General features: G+C 48.3%; 1 protein-coding gene across 1 annotated transcript in view; it reads right to left on the bottom strand.

The window, feature by feature from the left end:
- Positions 1-2,640: 2,640 nt before the first annotated feature.
- Positions 2,641-25,326, bottom strand: part of LOC144178371 (uncharacterized) — a gene marked incomplete in the record, with an annotated part of 146,718 nt that continues 124,032 nt past the window's right edge. Inside the window, 2 exon segments of the mRNA XM_077706156.1 lie at positions 2,641-5,573; positions 7,933-8,067. Coding sequence (XP_077562282.1) covers positions 7,976-8,067 — 92 coding nt within the window.

Raw genomic sequence — 25,326 nt, 5'->3', positions numbered from 1 at the left:
CCATGTTCAGGTTACTGAGGCAACTCGCGTATTTAAACTACGCTCGTAAGAAACGGCCATTCGTGTAATCCATTTGGCTGGACGTCAGATGACGCCATTGCTTAAAAGTGTGACGACAGTGGCTACAGTGGTCCTAATCTGGCCTTTTTTTGAACTGTTGTTACCATGGTTGCTTAATATAAGCATACTGATGCTACGTTTCCTCCGAAAAAACATTTTCGGTGTTTATCAGCTGCCAAGACTTTGGTTCCCATCAAAAGTTTCGGTCTGACATCTCAAGATTCACCGCGGGGAGACGCCCAGTGTATGCGTGCCATAGTCTCTCTGCTTTGCAGCTTCTGACTTCACAGTCGAGTGTGCCGAAACTATACTGGACAGTTCGTAGCGCACGTGCTTCACAGATGCTTCGTTCTGATGGAGGAATGTGGAGACACTGCATCCTGCTATTATTTCCCGCTACCGTTGCACCGCAGTTTGCACGCCTCTACATTCTGGGAGTTAATGTTGCGGTTTCTTTCCCCTGCAACGTTCCCCGTAATCTTCACTGGTGCCAGCTCACGTTTAAATACCTTATGCCTAGCGTTTACCTTTTATTGGTCTCCACTGAGCGTGCAGGGCACTCTTCATGCTGCAGTCGTCGATAGGACAGCAACAAGGCCGTTCCTTTGGTTCTTTCCTGGCGCACACTGAAGTCCATTCTAACACTCTAGAAACTCAAATCAAAATGGTAAGTTTTATGACATAAGGCCTGAGTGCAAGGTGACGTAACAACCGATGTGCACGGGGTTCTCGCGATAGCTGGTAATCCCTTCCCCACCCACAATTCCTCCCGCATCGTCATTACAGCACTCAGAGGCGTTGTAATTGAGCCCTAAAATTTGATTTCTTCATAGGCTACTAAGCTAGCTAATGTTAGCTGTTCTGGAGGCAGCCGATTTTATTCCAATTGATTTCACCCCCCCCCCCCTACGTGGCCCATTGAGCGCAACTGTGCACACTCCATAGTGGGAGGGCGTGGCGCCCAAATGAGCAATCTAATCCCGTTCAGGCTGCATTTCCCGCGAGGTGCGGGTTTCCCCCGGGGGAGTGGCGCACCATTCGCCCCACGCACGCACTGGCCGCGCATACCTGCTGGTTGGCAGTGGGGCCTTGACACGGGCTGGGACAAGCGGCACGGCGGTTACAACAGCGCCGAGTGCAGCGGAGCGCTACGCTGAGGGATGGCGCACGAGTCGGGAAGACATTACTGCCGCTGGGTAACTTCTTCTCCCGCATGCACTTGGGAGCCATAATGAAGCCCTGGATTGCCGTCGCAGGCGCGGGGAAAAATAAGGGCGCAACGGGAAAGTTAGTCGGCGAGAGAGAGGGAGAGCTGTCCGGCCGGAAGAAAGGAGACATTATCTCGCCTCGGAGTCACGTAGGGCCCGTTCTCTCCTGCTGTATCAGCGCGGCACCGGGCGGCTTGGACAAACAACCGACCCGCCGCCGCCGCCGCCGCCGTCGTCTCCAGTGCGCGCGCGAGCGTGCGGCTCCTTCAGTACACACCCGAGAGCGTCTCCCTCCTCTTCCACATCCCACAATCCTTTCTCCTTGGCTGCTGCCCGGGCGCGGGGAGTTCTTCTAATTGAAACTCGCCTCGCCTCCGCGCTGTAGAGGCGAGGTGTGCCAACGCCGGGGTCCCCTTCGCTTTTGTGCCCAATCCGATCGGAGCGCTGAAGGAATGGAACGTCTGGCTTCTTTTATGAACTCAAGCCATGTGGCAGCAGGGCGGTCATGTGCGTCTGCGTTCTCGACCGCCGGCGGCGCGCTGCTCCGCTCTTTATTTGACCACTTTGCTTTTGTTGTATATTTCTCCGTTGTTTTCTCTTTTCTTTTTGTCTTCAAAGCAGCTGACCTGGAGGCAAGTACGACCTTTCGAGGGAAAATTGCATTGTTGGTATTTGCCGTCCTGCCACTCGACACTTCAATTTCCGGACGCCCGCTCTTAGTTCTTGATCTACGCGCTACGAGTTTCTCATAAAGTGTCTTCATTTCTCCAGTGGTAGAAAGTTTAGATCTGGTTAAATGTTGCGATGTCCTCTCCATATAATAAACAAGGCCCTTCTGTGTGTGTGTCCAACTGCCAAGCTAAAGTTGGCCGGCAAGAAATGTTTGCCTTTGGCAGCTCGCTGACAAGCAATAGATAACATGAGAAAAAAGTTTTATAACGACTATTCTGGCGCTTTATGCGTAATAATATTTCAATAAACATTTTAGCGCGCTTGATTTATCCACTTGGTTTGCTCACAGCAACAGCTCTATTCGTACATACTCCCTGTGAAGTAAAATGACATGCAGGCACAACTTGTACTGCATGGTGAACAGGGGAATACAATACTCACACATCACAAGGCTCAAAGTAGGCAAACAAGCCAGCTGAAAAAATGTGTCTGCCAGGGGGAAATTGAATGTTTATCCGAGATTCTGTCCAGTACCATCAAATATAGAGGATTTAGCAAAATCTGCTCGATTTCGATATACTTCCCTGTTCCAAAGAAACTCAAGAATTGTGTCAATCTCAAGATACAGCTGGGTGGCATTACGGTCGAAAATAGACGATGGCGCTGAAAGAAAGAGAACACTGACGCTGAACGCAAGATGTCGGTGGGAACAAACTTTTATAACGTATGATAGCAGGAACCTTTTACATAGAAACAGGCGGAAACATACAAAATACAATCTTCTTAAGACAAGAATAGTGACCGTCATTTAAACGGCTGCATGAGAAAGTGTCACTTCAGTAGTGGTTCATCCAAAAAAGGCAATTATACATTTGCTGTGCTCTCAACTACATTGTAACGCAGTAAGTTACCGCTACAAAAAAAATTGTTGCTCGCAGGCAACGTCACCTTCACGTCGCTTTCACATAGCAGTGACAATTTGTACCAAATTTTAATCAAGTGAGGTCGAAACTCTTGGCGTTGGCAGAATAAAACGGGATGGTACAAATTTACCTGCGTTAAGAAGCTCAACACCATAAAGCTTAACACCGTAACGAATGAAAGAATAGCGTTTATTCAATCAAAACCCACAGACATGGATGGTTCATGAAGATAGCCTAACGTTCACTGGTACCGGCTGGCAAAACCACCATATTTTCCGTACGCACAACACGCCCAATATTGCCTCCATTTTATGCGATGTAGACAGCATTTCGCACAACAATTCTGAGTTATATGTAATGTGTTTTTTTTTCAATTGCTCAGAGATTTGTCCTCTAACTCACAAATGTTTCCTCTGCTAGGCTCAAAAATATACAAAGTCGATTGTAAAAGAATATTACAGCTCTGGCTGAAAATTTCTTCTGAGCAGTTCCTTCCTTTAATGAAGTAGACACATTCCGAACCGACTGCTGAACAATTAATAAATTCGGAGATATCAGATGAGCTATGTATTTTGAAGCCTTTCCAGCACTGGCGAAGGAGCGCTCACGTTCGTTCTCTAAAATGGGGCAAATATGTTTGGTTGTTTGTTTCTTCGCTCGCTTACGCCTTTTATTTCAATTGTCTACAGGCGGTTCTAGGGACGCGAGTGAATAACCATATGGCAAGTAAGAGATAAAATCTGCAAGAAACGCCTAACAGTTTCAGTATACCTTCAAGGTCTTGAGAGATCATATTCTCGTTTCTGGCCTACCTAGTTCGAGATCAGATTTCTCATTTTTCGACTGCCCGGTTACGGTCAATTCTGAAAGTTGCTTAGCACAGAGCGCGGTACTTTTCTAGTGCGACATTCCTGTAAGCAGTGCCTGTAAACACTAGTGTACGACACGCTTGTGGAAATGCCACACCAGTATCACGAAAGGCTTTCAACGCTGTCGCAATGTTCAGACCACAGCCGTGACTGTCGGGGATGTTCAGATCGCTGAATTAGCACGTGATTAGAGCGTGAAAAGGATGCCATTCTACATTCGTTACCCCTTTTAGGTGCAGTTTTCACAGTTTCTGTAACCGCGTAGAACTAAGATAAGCAGGGGACAATGGTCAAGCTCTCAAGTCCATAATAATCTCCATGCTGACTTCCCCTTCCCTGCGACCAAAATTAGCAATCGTCTGTTATCTTTTTCTCTTCGTAAGAGAACGTTTCTACTGAAAACTCCTCTACCGATGGATTGAGAATGAATGCATGACGATTGGCGTAAACAATGCTGTTTGGTTTAACAGACGGATGACGAAATGACTAATCTAGACCAGCCGCGGTCAGAGAGGGCTTCGTACTTCAGCGTGTGAAATTATTTTCTTTGAGGGCCAAATTATTCTTTTGCGAAACCTTCATTTGTACTGAGAAAACGGCGCTTGGTTAAATGCCATTTTGTTTTCATAAACATCTGATCAGCTGTGAAGGCGTCTTACAAGCACTGGTTGCAGCAATCATGGTTCAAGAAGCTGTTAAGATTGCAGCTAAAATACGTCGTGTGCCCCTTCTGCTACAAAATGCGGATACGCATTCTCCCATTGGTGTAAGAGCATGATAATGCACAAACCACACAAGCAATGACAGCTACTGCTTGAAGGATAAGCAGAGCTCTGGTTGCACATAACGGAACAAAGGGTTGTTATGGTCGATGTCAAAATGTTAAAATCCCCCTTCGTCTACCCAAACCAATCAAACTTGTTGTGCTGGTTCATTGTTTTAATATTACCATATCCTGAAGGGGGTTCGCCTCATCGACTTGTCCGGCGTTACGAGTGAGCTGGGTGCAAACCACAACTGCTATGTACTATCAGAACACAGCGTAACAACGTAGGCTTGGGCCTACGCATTAAAAATGATCCTTCAGATGGACGAAAAATCTGTACAAAGAACAATACCTAATGATCGCGGAGCAAGCAAAAGGTTTTCTTTTAGTAGCAACTGCCAATAACAGCGATTAACCTTCCTCGCCACCCAGAATACTGGTAAGCGTATGCAAGTACTCACAACTGCTGGCATAGGTTTGTGAAGAGCCTTTTCGCCTGTGTCTTTCATTCTCATTCATAGCGCAATAATATTTGTCTTTCAAGCGCAGCACGCTGCGTTTTATGCAACATGCAGAGAAAGCCCACTAAACGTAGCGCCTCAAGTCGTCTGAGTAAGAAAAGCAATTCCAACCACGTACAAATGAGGAGTTAATAGTGGGCGTACGGTCCACGTGCTGTAAGACCTGCGGGAATGTGCAATAGGGGCAGACAAGAGTGCGACGCATTCGAAGTGGCGGAGGAGGATAACGGGATCACGTGAGTGGACTGTCCGAAATCAGTGCGGAGGATGTCCCACGCACACACGCACGCACACACACGCACGCCGCGCAGAGTAGTCTCACGCACTAACGGCACGTCCGCGACGCTCCGCACGACGAAGAACAGGAGGCACTGATGCTGGCGGAGGACCTGGATGTCCACGACGGGCGACAAAGGGGGAAGGGTGGTCGACCGAGGTCTCTGCCACCGCGGCTTTCCAGCCACAGCGTCCCGGCAGCCCAGGACTCTAAACCCATTCTTCCTATAGAGCGGCTATGCCGAAATGCGCGTACTTCTCCTACTTGGTTCTGTGGTCTGCAAAGAGGGCAAACAAAGCCGCAGGAAGCGTGGCTTAGCGGCTGAATTGTGCTTATACAAGAATACAATACAGGATTTTGAAATAGACGGCAGTTGACTTTTCTATTGAAAGTCCTCTACTATATCAAAAGCAAACTGGACAGTCCCTGGCCAGGGTAACCAGATACCACGCAAACGAACGAATGAACGAACGAACGAAAGAACGAGTGAGTGAGTGAGTGAGTGAGTGAGTGAGTGAGTGAGTGAGTGAGTGAGTGAGTGAGTGAGTGAGTGAGTGAGTGAGTGAGTGAGTGAGTGAGTGAGTGAGTGAGTGAGTGAGTGAGTGAGTGAGTGAGTGAGTGAGTGAGTGAGTGAGTGAGTGAGTGAGTGAGTGAGTGAGTGAGTGAGTGAGTGAGTGAGTGAGTGAGTGAGTGAGTGAGTGAGTGAGTGAGTGAGTGAGTGAGGGAGTGAGTGAGTGAGTGAGGTAAGGATGGGGGGAGGGAGGGAGAGAGGACATTATTTACCGGATACGAATAATCTAGCCATTAATACACAACACTGCTAGGCTTAAAATCTTCTCGTCAAGTCAGAGAAGCAATCAGAAAGTGCCGATTCGCAGCGGAATTTTTTTTCTCCGGGCATATGCTCTGGACCTGCTCAGGCCAAACATACAACAAACTGTCAAATGACATAGCACGACAACCTTATCTCCTCCACATGGCGAACAAGGGCGTGAATAGAATCGTAGAACAATACAAGGAGCTAGAATGGCCCCTTTTATCGCTAGAAATAACGGGACCCGTGAGTTCGGAGACGTCGCTACTGTGTCATCATCATCATCGTCATCATCACCAGCCTATCTACGCCCACTGCAGGGCAAAGGCCTCTCCCATTAATCTCCAATTATTTCGGTCCTGTGCTAACTGCGACCAATTTATCCCTGCAAACTTCTTGATCTCATCTGCCCACATAACTTCCTTCCACCCCCTGCAACGCTTGCCTTCTCTAGGGATCCACTCTGCAGGATTGGCCACCCTGGTGTAGTAACAGCCACAACTTCCTATGAATACGCCAATTAACCCTCTGTACGAATGCCCAAATCCAGAAGAAAGCAATACAGCTGGCCGAGGGTGCTGCTGGGGACCACGGGCTCCTGGCCGCAACCTCAGGAAAAGTAGTTACATCCTCCCTTAGAAGTGGATCCAAAATAAAGTCTCTCTCTCTCTCTCTCTCTCTCTCTCTCTCTCTCTCTCTCTCTCTCTCTCTCTCTCTCTCTCTCTCTCTCTCTCTCTCTCTCTCTCCCCGCCAGATGCCCTTAACACATTACAAAATTTGGCAACCGCCTCAACCTGGCTGTGGTATTTTTCGTGTAGACAAATCAAAGAGCCCCTTCTCTGGGTAAACCAAATGTACCTTGGTTCATCCGCGAAATCAGAGTAAAAACTAGTTCATTCGAACTGCAAGGGGAAGCCGTCTCAGTTAGAATGAAAGTTCGCAGTAAAGAAAGCGAAAAAGGACAACAGCACACTGAGATTGGAAAGCGATAAGCATGTCAACAAGTTAATATTTTAAAAGGCTCGTAATTTCAGTCTGCATTATGTCGTTTAAGGCTATCACTTGCTTGCAAGCACGCAGTGTAGGTAGCCGGTGCGTTTTCTGGCCGTGCGCCAGGAGCCAATCCACCGGGGTGAGGGCGCGTAGTTATGATTATACGCGGCGGAACCTATTCCCGTTCGAATAGACGGGCTTTTGTATACATAGACTTCTACGAACTTGGCTAGACTGCCCCAGAACGAGGTGTTTCTGTATTTAGAATGTGCAGACACGTGGCGAGAGTTCTTTTTGCAGTAACTAAAACCAAATTTTACGTACGTATCGCGCTATATGATGCGAATAGCATTATTTATTGCGCACAGGCCCCCTGTGATTTCTTTTTTTTTTAATTATACAACAGTAAAGGAATGTCCGGCAGTACTTGAATATACCTTAAGAATGAACAGACTGACTCATATTTTTACTGTCTTGTATGTTTTTAGGTAAGTAGTAATAGTAAGCTTTGTTAATAGAATCGGGGCACAAGCGCCCTGGGTGGGGTGGGGGAAATGTAGGGTTCAGGGGGAGGTAAAACACCTCAGACGTTCACAAGTTCACAGAAAAGGGTCGTTGTTCATGTTCAAGTTCATGAACAACGACCCTTTCATGTGAACTTGTGAATGTCTGAGGCGTAAGAAAAGAATAACCTGCATTGAAAGTACATGAGAACAAAAACGTTAGTTTGAGCATTTTTTTTTCAAAGCGAAGATAAAGTTTTCAACGGCCAGTAAAAAAGGCGACTTGGAGAAGGAAGCAATGAGGGAAGCACAGAGAGCGCACTTACTTTGATTCTGATGGCGTACTCCGTGGCTCTGCTGCGCCGTATGCTACGCGAAATCCATCACGGCAAAGACGCCAGCGAGCAGTCTCAGCAGCAAGTCCAGACTCCGCAGTTGACTCGCTCCGCCAACAAGACGTCCTGCAGCGAGAGAAACGGATGGAGACTTTTAGCGGACGAAAACGGAAATATCTAAGACACGAGATCAAATCATTCTACGCAAGAACGCAACGTAATTAGCCCGCTACTCCAGAACGCGAGCGAAGCGAAGAGCTCCACACTCTTCGGAAGAGTAAAATAATAATTGCTCTTTCGTCGTACCATGTCCAGAAAATTCGAAGAGCCTCGCCGGGAAGCTTTGGGGAGCGTAGTTTTAAATTAAAGTGGTGGCTACGTCTGCCATCAGCAGAGACTATGAAAGTTAAAGCGCCTTGCTCTCAAGACGCGCGGAGATTCGGCGGTAACAAAGCGCTGAGGCTCTCTACAGGGCAAGAAGAAAAAAAAGCCGTCTTCTTTGAAAGAACATCCTTCTCTTGTAATCACGTTGATGCTGCGCAGCCGCCGAAATACGACTGGGGCCGAGTGTACGAGAAGAAAGTTCTTCGAGAGTCTCGAAGGCCATAATAATGCGAGGGGTTGATATTTACAAAGAAGCCTTTTTTCATTAGTGTGATGACTAAGATGAAACAAGCTCACTTTCGTATTAAAATCATTCTAAGCTTTCCTTGGATGTCTTCAGTCATTTCTGTTGACAAAATATGTCACCATTGAAGAGTCGCAGCGATGGTACAGAAATGGTATTTTTGTTGCCTCACAACGTGCTTTAAACAAGTGCTAAACTTGTTAGGAATGGTGCAGTGTTTATACAAGGTGCATGTAAGATATTAAGGTTTTTTTTGCAGTAATTGTTTTGGGGCTTTTGATGTCAAAAGCACGCCATCCCTTTATTATCTCTCGCTTCAGTCACCACGACCTTAGCCCTCACCGTTACGGCACCTTTGATAACGTCACACATAAAATCATATTAGAAGGATTTCGAAAAACTCGATGAGGTGCCTCCACATATAACTATGCACAGTCATTTCTAAGCGACAATACTGGCACCCTAGGCATGGGACCACTTCTCATCCGTACGTGTCACACGCCTACCAAAGGAACACCATAAGGCTAAGTTATTTTACCCTCCATCCTCTTCAAAATCTCTCTCGTCAAGCTGCTACTTCTTCTTCAAACCATTCCTGGCCCCAGCCATGCCTTTTAAGCTGATGATTTAACTTTTTGAACCGCCATTGGATCCCCTGGCGCAGAGCGACATACTCTCCCACAAGCCATCGACACCATCCAACCGTCTCTACGACCTCGAAGCCTCACGTGTGTCCCCAGAAAGTAAGCGCTCCTCACCCTCCGCTCCCGCAACCATGTGCGACCTGCAGCTCCCACACCTGTCCCGGCGTCAACCACCAATTGTACACCTATTCCCAAAGTGCACACTCTTCGAGTGCTCGTAGTCCCATCAAAAGCGTCACTGAACAACTCATCGGCCTTTCTCAAAGAAGGTGATACAATCGAATCAATTCAAGCACTTTTTAATTAAAGAGTCGCCTCACATATAAGCCACCCACATATAAGCCACCCCTGATACTAAAAGAGCGAGAGAAACTCGGCGTACTGATTAAAAAAGCTATAAAATATTACTTAGCTTCCCTGTTCAAATCTCTACCGTCTCGTTTCCGTCGGAGTTCATAACACCTTCGAAAAACTCAGGAAATCCCAATGCAACAGCCAACTCAACGGACTGTTCCTTACTGCCACCAGCCGTAACGTCCTCCATGCCTTCAGTTACCCGACCCCGCTTGCTTCACAAGCTCTTCAACGCAATCCATCTCCAATCCGATCAGAAATGAGCGTATCCGAAATTTTCAGCAGTGTACACTCAGAACTCAACCAAGGCAAAAGCGTCTTCCTTGTTAGAAGTGGAATTTGGGTGGAACCAAATTCCACTTTCAACCAGCCACTCTCTGTACTGATGCCGTACGCCAAGCTCATGCACTGGCAGTTGTCAAACTCGGAAGGCACACTCATCCCCTCCCCCACCACTCCATCGCATCAGCCACCACTGCTTAAGAAATCGCCATAACCCTCGTTGCTACCACTGGCTCCGATTACACCGCCATTATTACAGATAACCAGCGAGCCTGCCGCAGCATTGTGCGTAGACGCATCTCATTTCTCGCCTTACGGATACTCACATCGATCAACCCCGTTACCGACCTCTACATTGTGTGGAAGAGGTAGATGCCGGGCTGCTTGTCCCTTAAGGGAATTGAGGCGACTCACACCACTGCCCCCCCCCCCCCCTTCACACTGAGCATTTCCCTCAAGGTCAGAACCCATGGCCCAGAATCCCCCTTTCTCGCTTCCATCACGCTACCAAGACATCCCTTACTGCAAACTTCGTCTTACCCTGCTCAACCGCACCCTCGACTAACCAAGGAGGAAGTATTCACTTGGCGTCGTTTACAAAGAAACCAGAACGTTGGATTGGGAACAGGTGGGAGTAAGGGTTAATGGAGAATACCTCAGTAACCTCAGATTTGCTGATGACGTTGCCTTGCTACGTAACTCGGGGGACGAATTGCAAAGCGTGCTTTCCGCACTGGACGAACAGAGTAGAACCGTGGTCATAAAAATTAATGTGCAAAAAACTAAAGTAATGATCAATAACCTCGGGACAGCACAGCGGTTTGAGATAGGTGGCGATGCAGTGGAAGTGGTAAGCGAATATATCTACTTAGGCCAAGTTGTGACCCCAGATTCCAACCATGAGGCGGAGATAATTAGAAGGATAAGAATGGGGTGGGGTGCATATGGCAGACATTCTCAGATATTGAATAGCAGCCTACCATTGTCGCTGAAGAAGAAAGTGTATGACAGCTGCATCTTACCGGTACTCACCTACGGGGCAGAAACGTGGAGGCTCACTAAGAGGGTTCAACTTAAATTGAGAACGACTCGGCGTGCAATGGAGCGGAAAATGATAGGTGTAACATTAAGGGAGAAGAAGAGAGCGGAGTGGGTCGGGGAACAAACACGTGTTAAGGACGTATTAGTAGAGATTAAGAAAAAGAAATGGACGTGGGCAGGGCATGTAATGCGAAGGCAAGATAACCGCTGCTCATTAAGGGTAACAGAGTGGATCCCTAGAGAAGGCAAGCGTTGCAGGGGGCGGCAGAAAGTTAGATGGGCAGATGAGATCAAGAAGTTTGCGGGGATAAATTGGTCACAATTGGCACAGGACCGAGGTGATTGGAGAATAATGGGAGAGGCCTTTGCCCTGCAGTGGGCGTAGATAGACTGATGATGATGATGATGACAAAGAAACACCTTTCTCTACTTATCTATATCACCTCAATTGTCTCTCCTGCCCATCTCCTAATACTTACCACGTGGTGTGGGCTTGCCAACACGCCCCATCTCTCACCTCCAATCCCAACCCTTTCCCGAGCCCAGCTCTCGCCACGCTGACCATATATCTCTGGTCACCCGCGCCAGAGCTGCAGTTAAGGACCAAACGTATCTGGACTGAGGCCAACCCGCCCCATCTAATGGTGGCACCTCAACCACCACCGTTTGCTAAAATAGACGTGTATTCTCTCTCTCTCCCTTCGTGTAAACCTGCTAACCAATACACACAGACAGACGTAACCAACCTGATGAAGGTTCTTATCTAGTAGTCAGCTCTTCCTGATGGCAGTTTTCAAGCACCGTTAAAATAACTAGTTTTATTTTCCTTGTTGACCCGCATAGAACTGCGACAATTTCTTTCCTTTACTGGTTGGCACTCAATCTTATGCCATGCAGCGCTCATGCACTGTAAGCATGCTGTCTCTGTGAAAAGTACCACGCCATGCGTTTGTCACTTAAGCTAGAAAATTCCCACAGGAACTACTCGTCATCTAACGAAATTTAGGACACTTCGACCTGTAAAAATAAATATGGCTGCGCCAGCCTTCTGGTATAAAATATTGTGGTTGCACCCGATACCTAAGCACATCCGATTTGACTTATCTGAGATGCAGGCACGACCCAAAAACATTTGACGAACATTGTTCATCGTGTCGAGGAATCCTGATCGTTATTATCAAGCACATTATCAAGATGAGAAAAACTGCACGGCCAGTACGACAGAAACAGCAAACAAAGCTTTCATCGCGATTCCCGGTGCAAATTGCGTCCGTTCGATCTTCACATCCCTATGTTCTTCCGAAATATCGACCCTTTCATAACATGCGCTGCTTGCGACGAGTGACTATACGTCAGAAGCGACGTAAGCGTTACCTAACTGTTCCCACTCGTATGCAAAAAGCGCACGGCAACACGAACCAGGTCTCTCCGCTCCCCCATTTGCGCGCATGTCGCGGGTTACACGCCAACAGATGCAACGGGCCGTCGATAAGAGTTCATGCTTACCGCTCAGCAAGAGAACCAGATCGCATTTCAGACAGGCCGACAAGTCCGCGCCCGCGGGCGTTTACATACGTAGAGAGAGCGCGCGGCTCCTTTTCCCCTCCTCCTAAGCTAGCGCGTTCGAATTGTGCTCCGGGCGCGCTTACCGCGTTCCCCGTCCGCGCACAGCGGTGGCCAACGCAGAGCCTGAAAGCGGCGCTCGCTTTGGCCGCAATTTGTCGGCGCCGTTTATCCCCAGGGGGTGCGAGCTTATCCGAACGGTCGTTGTTTATTCAAATCAGGGACGATGTGGAACGAGGGGGCCTGAGGTGCGGGCGCTTGGGGATGGCCAATTATGTGGGTGGCTCATTGGGCGCTGGTCCGTTGTGCGTCTGACAGTGCCGCAGCAAGTGAACGCCGCTGGACGTGGATAGGGAGGAGGGAGGGCTGCGGCTGTCAGCTCTACCTCACTCTCTCTACCTCTCTCTCCCTCCCTCTTCCTCTCCCTCCCTCCCTCTTTCCACTCTCTCTCTCTCTCTCTCTCTCTCTCTCTCTCTCTCTCTCTCTCTCTCTCTCTCTCTCTCTCTCTCTCTCGTGGTCAGCTGCTGCCCCTCGGGCGTGTTTTTGTTCCGCTTCCCCGATATTGTCGGAAGTGCGCTTGGCGCTGGGGATCTTGTGCGGAGAGTATGCAGGACACGACTACAGAGTATAGTGTGTCTGTATTCATTACTCGCGGCATTACCACCCCCCAGGGGCTCACCTACACAAATAAATAATTATGTGGTCCTTCCGTTTATCACCGCCTGTGTTGGCTTCAGAAAGAAGCTATAAGCATCAACCAGTGTCTATTAATTGAAATACTCCTACCCAATCAGATATTGAGATGCGATTTTGCGTTTTTTGTAATACACTAGCGTAGGTTGACTGGCCAGTGTTTTATAACACTACACATCAAAAATTAATGGTGACGGTCTTCATGCGTATTAGCGCCAGTATATTGTCGGAAAGCCCTCGTTACGTTTGAGTACCCCTTCGGTCACCAAGGCCCCCGTTTTTCTTATAAATTCAAGCGGCGTGTGTGTGTGTGCAGGCCGCTGGGCCGGAAGACGTGGCTATTACGGGGACCGTCGGCCAAGCTGTGTAGCGTTCCGCACGCCCCCCTCCCCCCGTTGCATCCGCACCCCGTGCTGGACGCTCCGGGCTCCCAGCCCTCTGCTTAGTCCCAACAGTCGTCTCTGTTTTGCCGCTTTTTACCTCAGTGTTTTGTCTCAATTACTTCCTCTACGTCAATAATTCGCTTACCGAAACGCGCGTCTTCTGGCTTAAACTTAGTGTGTCTCCGCGATTGGTCCTTCCTTTTTGGCGGGAGCATGGCTGATTGGAGCTAAGAAGTGTCTCCCCGATTGGCTGCGAGAATGGTCTCCGGAATGCACTTTTTTTTTTTAAGCTAAGGTTTATTACTTTCGTCCAGCGATTTCGTACAGGATGCACAAGGTCACCTTTTGACTGGAGACATACCCCCGGCGACCCACCCCTCGAAGCGCACCGTGTGATTCGCCGGGGCCACTGTTGGCGCCTGCGGGCGCCGTCAGCGGTCGCCTCCGCCGGTGCGGCCGAGGCAGCCGAGCACCCCCGCAGCATCCCATGCATGCAGCGCTGGGTCGTTTCGGGCAACGTGACTCTTCTCGCGCCCGGCGAAGAGGAACGGTGCGTTCGCCATGAATGAACGCCGCGTTCACTCGGCCTCCTTCTGTGAGTGTTGCAGGGAACCGAACGGCTTTGAGACGTGATCGGAAATGCAGCTAAATCAAAGGTTAACCAAGGGAAATCAAGACTCAACCAGACTAAGCCAAGCCAAGCTTTTGCTTTGCATATCCAAGGTTAGCTGAGCTAAGCCGTAACTATTTTTTTTTTGTCCCGTGGATGCTGTTGAAGCGAATATAAGCTCGCTTCACCGGGTTCACGCGGCAGCTTCCGGATACGGAGGCTCGCTCGAGAAACACTGCTGCCCGTCGTTGGGGCCATACGCCGGGAGACCTACACACGGTCAGTAATGTTCCGTTAAGCCCTTTGATTATTTTCCTCTTGATTTAACTCAGTGTAACATGTTTATCTTCTGCCCTACATTTTGGTATCGAACATTAAACAAGTTTACGCTTCTTTACTTCATCACTGGGCCTCATGCTACCGCAGCAGTAGTGGACAGAACAGCGGAAACCGACGTAGTACAGAGGAGGAGGAGGCACAGAACACGGCAGTGACTTACAACTAAAAATTGGCTAAAAGGCTGGAGAAACAGCAGAGGTGGCGGCCCCTCTCCCTTCGTCGGAGACCCGGCTGTTGCATCATCATCAGCAGCAGCCCACTAGGTCCGCTGCAGGATGAAGGCCTCTCCCATCGACCTCCAACCTTTCCTGTCCCGCGTCGCTCGAGTCCATCCCTTGCCTCCCAATTTCCTTTTTTCGCCCCTTAATCGAGTAATTGGCCTTCCTCTTTTTCTTGAGCAGTCTCTCGGTGTCCACTCTGTCACGCCGGTAGCCCAGCGATTGTCATTTCACCTAATTACGAGGCCAGCCCAAGTTCATTTTTCTACTCCAGTTCGTTCTCTGATCCAGGAAGCTCTCTTCCTGTCTCTAAGTGTTACTCCGATCATTATTCGTTCCACGGCTCGTTGGTGCGTCCTCCGTTTGCTTTCATGTTGTTTAGTAAGGCGCCAAGTTTCCGCTCGATAAGCCATGACCTCATGTTTGTTTCTGAACTTGCCGCTGAAAGTTCTTTATGACTAGCAGACCCGCATCGTTTCATCCGCAGGCTTTCACACCTCTCCCAAAGTGGACCGCGCTAGGACGCGCTAGAACCCGCGGCTAAGTCCAAAACCAAGGCTAGCGCTACGAACCCAAAGGAAATGCTGTGCGTCCGGAATGCGATGATAGCTCAACCGGATAGGCACCTATTTTAAACGCGAGGGACCCAGGTCCTATTCCGACCACGGGAAGCGTTTTTAGATGCGAAGCACCTCATGCTCGGGGCTGTGTCCCTCCCTCCCTCGTTGTCGTTGTCCGCCGTCCGCACTCTACTACGCATGCGCGTCTCTTCAGCCCCGTCAGCGTTTGGGCTGACGTTAGCGCAGTCCACTATAAAAAGAAATAGTTAGGCGGTGCCCACTTTCGATCCCACGACTTATTCCCACTGCGCTACAAACCGAGACGGGAGCATGTGCTACGAACGCGCCTTATGTACTTCACTCACTCAAACTACGTCAAGAAGCTACTGATACAACGAAGGCACGCGAAGGTGAACGTCAACAGAAACGACGGACTGAAAACTAATGGGAACTTCAGTCGACCACATGGCTGCTTCGCATACTTAGTAACTCAGGGTTCCCCTACGGGAAGATGGTGTCATTTTTCTTCTTTCTAATTGGCTACACTCGTTATTGTTCCCCAAAGCTGCCAGCCCGTACACGTAGGGCATTTAGGGTAGTCCAGTGTCATGTTGTCGATTTGACGGCGCAAAAGTCCCGGGTTCGACTTCCGGGACTTCCCTAACCACATTTTTTTCTTGAGGCTTGGGAGTTTTGTGTCAATGACAGACGGATTTGTGTCGGCCTAAACAGCTCTGATACTGATGATGTTTGAATATTAATGGCGCAGGGCCAACTAGGGCAAAGGGCGCCCAAGAAAGTGTTTTGATTAATAGGGGACTATTAGAATTGGTTATATTTAACACGAATAAAATCAATTAAAAGCGATAAGGTGTACAGGGCCAGGATGAAGACCAAAAGTGGTTAAAAGATTAATAAGGTGGCTGGTGTAATACGATCATGGGTAAAATTATGGTTGGCATGAGATGAGCTGTAGGAAGTGAACCTCTGACAGAAACTTAAATATGCGCTGAATAGAAAACATGCCATTGTCTCCTAAAAAGTGTGACTGATGTAATGGAATATGTTTTCTGAAGATATCTCTGCAGTGTTTGCGGCGTGTAATGTCGAGTGCCTGTCGAACAGCTCTGCTGACACAACCGATGGCATTAACAGAGAGAGCACGGGGTGTGATTCTAAATCGCCATAGAAATAGCAGGGAACGTAGAGGAATTCGTTAGCATTAACGAAAGAGCCGCACTAGTTTTGATCAAGCTAAACAAACGATACAGGCTAAAGATATTACAAGCATATGCGGCAACGGCAGCTATAGATAATGGGGCCATAGACAGTTCCTACTAGTACGTTGAATCAGCAATGAAAAAATAAACAACACAGTTCACGATCGTGGTGAGACTTTAACGCAGAAGTAGGTGAGAAGCAAATGGGAGGAAGATCAGTGGGAAACTTTGGGATAGGCAGTCGGAACACTCCAGGGGATACACTAGTGGGACTTGCGGAGAGAAATCACGGGAGGTTAATGAACGCGCTTTTCTGCAAACGAAATAATAGGAAATGGACCTACAAAGGACGAAAAGGCAAAACAAACAAATCGGCGCAGCTTGCGCTTGTGGTGCAAGGCTGAAGAAACAGCGGAGGTGGCGGCCCCGCCTAGCTCATTCTTGGTTCGGCTAAGTTGATGCGCGGTTACGCTTGGAGACTCAGCCAAGTTTTCTGCGTGGTTATGCTTTGAGACTCGGGCTTGTGTTCTGCGTGATGTCGTCGCTAGCAGCCCAAAGGGCAATGAACACTCGATCATTAAAGTATGCACAGTATACGCGAGCTTTAATTCTTCTACAACTCGCTGACATTTTGCCGCCGCTTCACCGGTGCAATATTCGGGATTTGACCGGTGTCGTCGCATCCGTTATGCAGTAGCGGCGCGGCAACCTTCGTGTCGCGGTTCCTCTTCTTCGGGAGTGACGTTCTTTTGCCGTCCCATCTCTCCCTTCGTCGGAGACCCGGCTGCTTCCCCTCACTTCGATTTACGAACTTGTCGCTAAAGGTTCTCCATGACTGACAGGTCCGGTTCGTTTTGTCTGCCGGCTTTCACGTCTCTGCCCAAGTGGACCGCGTTAGCACGCGCTAAGAGCGGCGGTAACCGCCTTCGCGAACTCGGCGTCTGCAGCGCGAGCCGTTCGGTGCTTGCCATTTCAGGCGCGAGCGCACGTGAACTGGTGAGAAGAAGAGCACCGGAGAAATCACGCCACGAACGCTGGGCAGAGCGTTCTCAAAGGTCAAGCGGATCCAGCGCGCGCGATGACGTAATAGCTAAGCAAGGCTTGGATCTGCCTACGCAACTGCGCGAAGGTCGTATCGGACGCCTCGCGCAGGGCGAGTTTTTTTTCTTGGTACCCTTTGCTAACGCCAACCGATTAAGCTCACACTTAAACAGCTCCGCTGTTAAAAGCTAAATTGACTTCGTTCTAAGTGACAACTCAGGTACTGTGCAGAACGCGGAGGTGCTACGCGAGATTCGGAACACTGATCGTAGGGTGGTTAGGTGCAAAGTTATGCTAAATCTCAAAAGAGAAAGAACGAAATTTGTAAAAAGGAAGAAATGTATCATGGAGTCCGTCAGAACCAGGACGCAACCTTCAATACTAGTTCGTGCTTTTAACCGGGGGAAAAAGAGGATAGTGCCGCCATGCTAAATGACAACCTAACAACGGCCATCACAGAATCAGCAACAGCTGTGGGAGAAGCAGCATCATAGGAAAAAAATGAAAAACTGACCGGAAAAACAAAGAACCTAATTGCGAAACGTGAGAAATGAAAGTGTCGGGTCGAAGGCTCAAATGGAATTAGCCGAGCTCTCGAAATTGATCAACAGAAGTAAAACGAACGAAATTTGTGCGCACAACGGGACAGTTGTCAAGAAAACGCTGGAAATGGGAGGAAACTTGAGAGGAACTAAAGAGAAGCCAGCTATAGGCAGACAGAATTTCTGCACTTAGAGACGAGCAGGGTAACATTGCACACAACATGGACAAGATAATGAAAGTAGTGAAACTATTAGACACCAGGCTATACACCGGCGACCTTAAACAAGAGGAAACTACTAATAGTACAAGCTTAGTAACCGCACACAAAAGTAGTAAAAGCTCTCAAGGGCACGAATAGGGAAAATGCTTCCGGTTGACGACGGGATAACCCTCGATCTCTTAAAGGAGGGAAGAGATATTGTACTGTAAACTCTTGCTACACTATTTTCAGAATTATTAAGGACTCCAAAACTGACATCATCCTGGAAAACACCGACATATTTGCGATTCACAAAAAGGGACACAAAAAAGACCTTAGCAACCACAGACCCACCAGCCTACTCTCAGTTGTGTACAAGCTGCTTACCAAAGTATTAGTTAACCGAATAAGCAACCATCTAGATTCCCATCAACCTAGACGGCGGGCATGGCTTAGGAAGGGATACTCAACCATGGATCACATCCACGTCGTCGTTCAAGTGACAGAAAAATCCGCAGATCATAGTAAACTTCTTTACATGGGTTTATAGACTACGAAAAAGTGCTTGGTTTATTGAGCACCACAACAGTGGTGGAAGCATTGAAAGATTAGGGGATAGAGGAAGACTACGTAAGACTCCTAGACGACATGTACGGGCAGCATAATCCTTCCCTAGCCAAGCGGCAAATTCCCGATATATGAGGGTGTACGACAAGGTAATACCATCTCTCCAAGCCTGTTCACATCTTGACTGGAGGGGACATTCAGGCAGCTTAACTAAAGAAACACGAGGTTACGGATAAACGGAGAATGCTTGAGACATTTCTGGTTTGCAGATGACATAGTTTTGCTAAGTGAGTCTGCAGAACCCATGTCCTTCTTCAGTGTGCCTTTTGGAAGAACTCCAGCTGTTGTCCAGTTTGTGCACATTCGCCATAGTGCCCTTCTGTGTGTTTTTTTTCTTTCAAACTCAATCGTCTACGTGAACGGCGGTCCCGTCTTCGGTGCATCCTCTGGAAGATCTGCAATTGTTGCCCAGTTTGTGCACATTCTCTGCACTGCCCTTCAATGTGTTTTTTTTTTAAACTCAAGAGCACTACACAAGAACTGAATACTATCACCTTTCGATAATCTGTAAGCCCTCTCCCCACCCCCCGCCCCTTATTCCGTTTTCCCCGCCAGGGCTTCTTGCCTCTTTCTCATTAAAGCCTATCAATCAATCCCTCCTGAAAGAAATGCTCGAGGAACTACGATCAGAATTTAGGGCTGTGGAGCTAAAAAAATAATATGAATAAGTATAAAGTAATGATAAATAAATATGCCGAAACGGCCCTGTTCGGCATGAGTAACGAAACGCTAGAACAACTAGAAGAATATAGCTACCCCGGACAGGTTGTCAGTGCTAACCCCTACCACGGAAGAGAAATTTGGCGCAGAATAGGTATGGGCAGGGGTTCACTCGGCAAGCACTCCCAAATAATGAAAAGTAAGCTACCCCTATCTTTTAAAAGGAGAATATACAGCTAATGCATTATGCCGGCGATGAGACATGGAGCGGAAACTTGGTGACTTAATAAACAGCTTGAAAGCAAACTTAGGTCAGCTACGCGGGCCATGGAACGAACAATGATAGAAGTACACTTAGGGATATGAAACGAGCTTCTTAGATCAGGGAACATTCTCTAATAGGTGATATCGTAGTTGAAAGTACAAAAATAGACTCGGGCTGGCCGCGTAGTTAGACGAAATGACAACAGGTGGTCCATTAGGGTAACAGAGTGGATACCGGAAGGCGGGTCTAGAAGAGAATGGCCTACAATTCGATGGAGAGACGAAATGAGGAAATTCGAACGCAAAGTAGGGATTCGGGAAGCACGGGACAGAAACGGGTGGAGGAGGTCAATGTCGGGGGCTTTCGTCATTCACTAAATCTAGTAGGCTGTTGTTGTTAATGATAATGATGAATTACAGGGTTATTTGCTCTGTAGCGGTAAGACAGAGTCCGTTGTGCTGACCGCCTCAAGTTGTTCTACTTTTCAGCAGCTGCCGGTTGTGGCGCTGGTTGTCTAAAATTGACAGCTAGGCCACTCTAAAAGTTTTGCTTGTTCTCATGTCTAAGATAAGTACACAGAAGCGGACCGAAATAGTAAACAGGATTTAAAAATGCAATTTTATTTGTTATGCAAAACATGTAAGTTTTTTTGGCGTAGTTCCAGCAGTGCACAATCAGGAAAATCAAGTAGAAATACGGCCACTATACCGAACGATATTTGCTTGTCGTTCCAGAGGTCAGGCCAAATAATCATGGCGTGCCCTACGGAATTTCTGCGTGATCGAGTGCGTGGAGCTCACTCTTGCGTGTGCGTACCACGTTGTTGCTTGAAACAAACTGGAGAGCGATCTATCATTCCCTCGACAAAAACAAGAAATGTCTTAGGAGGTGCCGTATCAAGCCTTTACTGCGAAGAGATATTTCATGAGGGAGAGTGGAGTTCAAGTTTAGCAGAATTCACAGACAGGTAGAGTAGGCTAGAAAAAACTTTATTTTGCCCAGGATGACGTCAAGGGAAGAAAAAGAGTAGGGAGATCCTCTTTTTGTCTTCATTCCCTTTCAGGCGGGGGTCAAAAGTCCTTGGTCCGTGGCGGCGACTTGAGATAGGTCGAAATCTCCGGGAGCAGCGCCATGCGGCATCGGGGGAGGATGTCGAGGTGCTTATTTACGGCAAGCTTCGATCGATCGCTATGAATAACAGTTCATCGTGCAATGTGACTGGGGTACCATGTGCAGTCATTTAAACGCCACGAAAGAAACGATCGTCATAAAGTCGTTGACCAAAGAGGTTCGTGCTTATTCGATAAAATGAAGACAGTGCGCTCCGTCACCAGCTCTACATTGATGACGCGGAGTTGGGTCGTGCTATCATTCGTTATCAATATTTTTATGGCGATTTACTTTTTCATCGCACAGCCTGTCCCAGGCCTTTTTAAAATGTTAGTTTAATGCTTTGAAAAAAGAACAGTGGTCTTCCTGCTGCTGTAATTGTACAAGACCATGTCCCCTCTCCAGCTGGCTATGCGATTTAAAATGTAGCCGTTGACCTCTCCTCCTGCCACCCGCCGCGGTGGCTCAGTGGCTAAGGCGCTGTGCTGCTGAACATGAGGTCGAGGGTTCGATTCCCGGCAGCGGCGGCCGCTTTTCTAATGGAGGCGAAAAGCAACAACGCCCGTGTGGACGAGATTTCGGCGCACGTAAAGATCGCCAGGTGGTCAAAATTAATCCGGAGCCCTCCACTACGGCGCGCCTCATCGCCTGCGTTGCGTCGGCGCGTTAAACCCTACAATCAATGAATCAATGAATGAATTATCTCCTCCTGCCATTTCGTAGATCGCTATGAAGTGGGACCAATGGGCACCCGAGATCGCCTAGGCCTCCGCGCAGTTAATTCAAGTAAGCCTAATTTAAACCGGCCTGGTGAGTTTCTGTCCGGGAGGTGCATTTGAACCCGTATATGTCAATCGATACATTTGGAGCAATTTTTCATATCTGGTAGTCTCAGCACCTCTTCACACATTTTTTCCGCGAATTGTGCACTTCGTGTGTCAAATCTTCTGTTTCAACGAGCTTTTATTCAATCTTGTTCCAGTTAGATCTATTTTGTTTCAACTGTAACACGAAAGGTGTCATCCTTAGATATGATTGTGTCACATACTCTGAGCTCAGTGATAAAGTTTGTAGGTACAAAAACAGAGGGGGAAAGAAATAAAGAGCCTCTCTACAGTTAGAAGCTGAAGAAAACCAGGAAAATGCTTGCATTACTTGCAGTTAACGTACATTGTACTTGAATAGTCTTTCCTCTAATGAATAAATTCAACGCAAGTTTTTACCAATAATATTGAGCATGAATTGAATTTTAAATAGACGGTATTAGGACGCTGAACGTTCATTTGAGCTGCTAAAAGCGCCGTAATGGAGAGCTGAGGATTTACTCAGACCCTCTGGGGTCATTAAAGGTGACGTTTTGGGCAAGCGTTGAACAAACAAGTAGGGCATGCATTCCAAAATTGCTAGCGCTGTGAAACGGAATAGGTTGTTTTGGCTGCCGATAACATGCTTATCCTCGAGGGAAAAGTTTGCACACCATACATACGTTCTGCGTCAATCTGAATGCAGATCATGATTGGATTGGCCAAAACGCAGCCCGGCGATAAACGAGAGAAACAAATTACGCGGAATTTCTGTACATTATAAATTAAATTTGTTCATACTACCAAGCGCACAACCTGTCGACGGACACCAGGACCACACTGCGCAAAAAACGTGTGAAGTGTTTTCTTGCAAGACAGCCAACTAAAATGAAAAATAGGAAAGCTGTTAGCTACTACGTGGCAGGCAAGCCAGACAGCCAGACGGCAAGGGGAAAAAAGGAATTGGGAGAGGAAAGCACTTGGGCGCTCCAAGCAAAGAAAGGAAAATGGCCTCCTTTATCGGAATGCTACGGAGCCTCTGGGGAATCTTCGCACCTTTGTTGGCAAATTTCATTGCATCGCGGGACGGCTCCGACGTATATTGGATCTCGCTTCTTGTCGGACCGGAGGGCCCTCGAGGCGCGGTTACGCAATTCGCGGGCCACTCAGGACGCGCTCTTGATCGCAATAAAAATGAGGACTGCCTCGGATGGCGGGCAGAGCGATAGTCGTTATCGATGAATCCTGCGATAAAGTGAGAGTATTTGGTGAAGGAGGTGTTGGCGCGAACAGTTCTTGTTGCAATTTGTGCGCTTCGAGACCAGTTATGAAAGCACATGCGCCCACCTCGAGAATTGTATGTTGGACACATTACGCGAGAATGTCGACGGAGCCGAGAGGCATTAAAGGGCTTATGTCTCTCGCCTCCCCGTGACCTTTACATCTTGTGTTCTTTACATCTGTAGCATAGCTAACCTGGACGCCAGCGCCACACATCCATGTGATTCATTTTTTGGGCCGCCGAGCTCATCCGGCTCGCCGAGCTCAATCGTCTTTGCAGACGGCAACAAAAGCCTTTTTGCGTTTTATGAAGGACACAGGCTTAGCTGAAAGACTATAGTGCCCACAAATGGACTAAATTGTGTGCGCGGCCGTGCTCCTTTCCCCACTTTCTTGCTTACCCTCTCTTTCATCCCCTGCACACCCCTTCCCCAGCGTTGAGTAGCAATCCGGGCTCTAAGCCTGGATAACCTCTCGGCCTTTCCGTTTGCTTTTCTTTCTCTCTCTCTCACTTAGTCAAGGTCAATCCCTTGTCTTGTAAAGTTCATTGCTACCTTACGTTGTTATTTTTATCGGTTAAGGAAGTCCGTTTTACGTTAACACTACGAAATTTTCTTTTGCTGTTATGGAAAGTCATGCTTCAGTTCTTATTGGAGCAACAGACCCACTCTAATGTTGAAAACTCACAGTAAATATCCGCAAAGGACGCTGCTGCTCCTAGTATTCTCGTAACGGCGCACCTGATGACTCAATACACAGAAATTTTCGAGAAATATTAGAAACAGACAAGCTTTCTTCTTTGGACGTCAGGAACATGACAAGGCAACTACTATTTAAAAGCCTGCAATTATGCCCAGAATTTTACCCTCAGGACAACAGTGAACAAGACACAAGTGCATTCTTCAGGGAAGAAAACAGCATTCTTTGGAAGATGCGGTGCTTCGCGCCACGCCCACTGCGTATTGTAAGTCCCAGGACCGGACCGACAGTCTCAAAAACTTGAAGGAACAGCACACACGGTGCGAGCAGAAAACGAAGCCCAGCAAGTCAGGCTCGCCCTGAGCTGTTCCCATGGCAACACCCTGCGAACAACGCTTGCTTTTGCGGAATGAGCTGGGTTGGGGGAAGGGGGGAGGGGTGGCAAGTGAAAAGTGCAAATATCGGCCGGCTCCTACACCAAGCGTCTCGTTGCGGGAGAGGGAGAAAGAGGGAGAAAAACGAGGGGGAAGTGTGCGCTGCTGGAAGGAAGAAGCCAGCACCGAATCTGCATGGAGGCGAAGCGGCGGCTGCGGCTCTCAAGAGGCCGCAATCCTCTCCAAGTCCCGACGCGGCGGGAATTCGACATGCAGATTGAATAGTTTTACCCTCGCGGCTTTCCTCTGTCGAAAACTGCCATATGTTTCCCGGCCGATATGGGAGAGCAGCTGAAGACGCGGCCAAAAGGCACATATCCCTTGCGCGCGGCTGACATCGACGACGAGAAGAACGCGGGAACGCCAATGGTCGCGCGCATTGTTGCTCCGACGTGACGAAATAACGGTAAAGCATGGCAGCTCCGCAAAAGTCTGGAATCCGCCGCGTTCCTTCTTTGTCGCTGGCAACGGCTGGCTGGCTGCCTCCTTTTGTGCCCGCACGCAATACGGCCCGATTCACGCGTCGTAAACACCCTCGGGCCTTCTTATACGCACGCCCGCTACGTTCTACTTATACCCAACCCTTCTCCCTATGTTGCTGTTTTTTTTTCCGCGGTTCCGAAATTCCCAAATGCAGATGTCACGCTCAGGAGAAAGGCGAATACGTCGTCTGTGAGCGCATAACCGTACCTGGAAGCCCGGCTATGAATACAGAAGCATCCAAGCAAGTGCGACGCCGCGGGCACGCATGCGCATATCTTGGCCATGCATTGCTTTCGCTGTGACTCTAGTCTGCCGCGTCGACAAGGCGAAGCGCTCAAAGTTATACGACAGAGGTTCCGGCATTTGTTCCTGTAATGTCCGCGTCCTGGCGAAACAGCGGTGAAGCTCGCACGTCAACCCACCCCACTTTCCTACCCTTGGTTGCCTTTTTTTTTGCTACATTTGTGCGTGCGCACCGCGGCTCCGTTTCCAACTAGTGACTAGCGAAAGTGACACGTAATCTCCAAAACCCACGTCAGTTATTCTGTGTTGGATTTTTTGTGTTCTTGCACGTTCTGTTTACGTGACGATTCCCTCAGTTAAGCCGCACATATTCTTAGACACGCCGCTTGTTGAAGCATTCAGATTAGAGCATCCGGAAAAGCTTTCAACGTTAGTCCGTGTGAATTCTGAGAGAATGGCATA

The sequence above is a fragment of the Haemaphysalis longicornis genome, unplaced genomic scaffold (genome assembly GCF_048455015.1).
Source record: "Haemaphysalis longicornis isolate Haplotype H1 unplaced genomic scaffold, Haemaphysalis longicornis Haplotype H1 scaffold_4, whole genome shotgun sequence".
Classification (NCBI taxonomy): domain Eukaryota; kingdom Metazoa; phylum Arthropoda; class Arachnida; order Ixodida; family Ixodidae; genus Haemaphysalis; species Haemaphysalis longicornis.
Note: the sequence above shows the minus strand (reverse complement) of the source record. Positions and strands in the feature narration are given on the sequence as shown.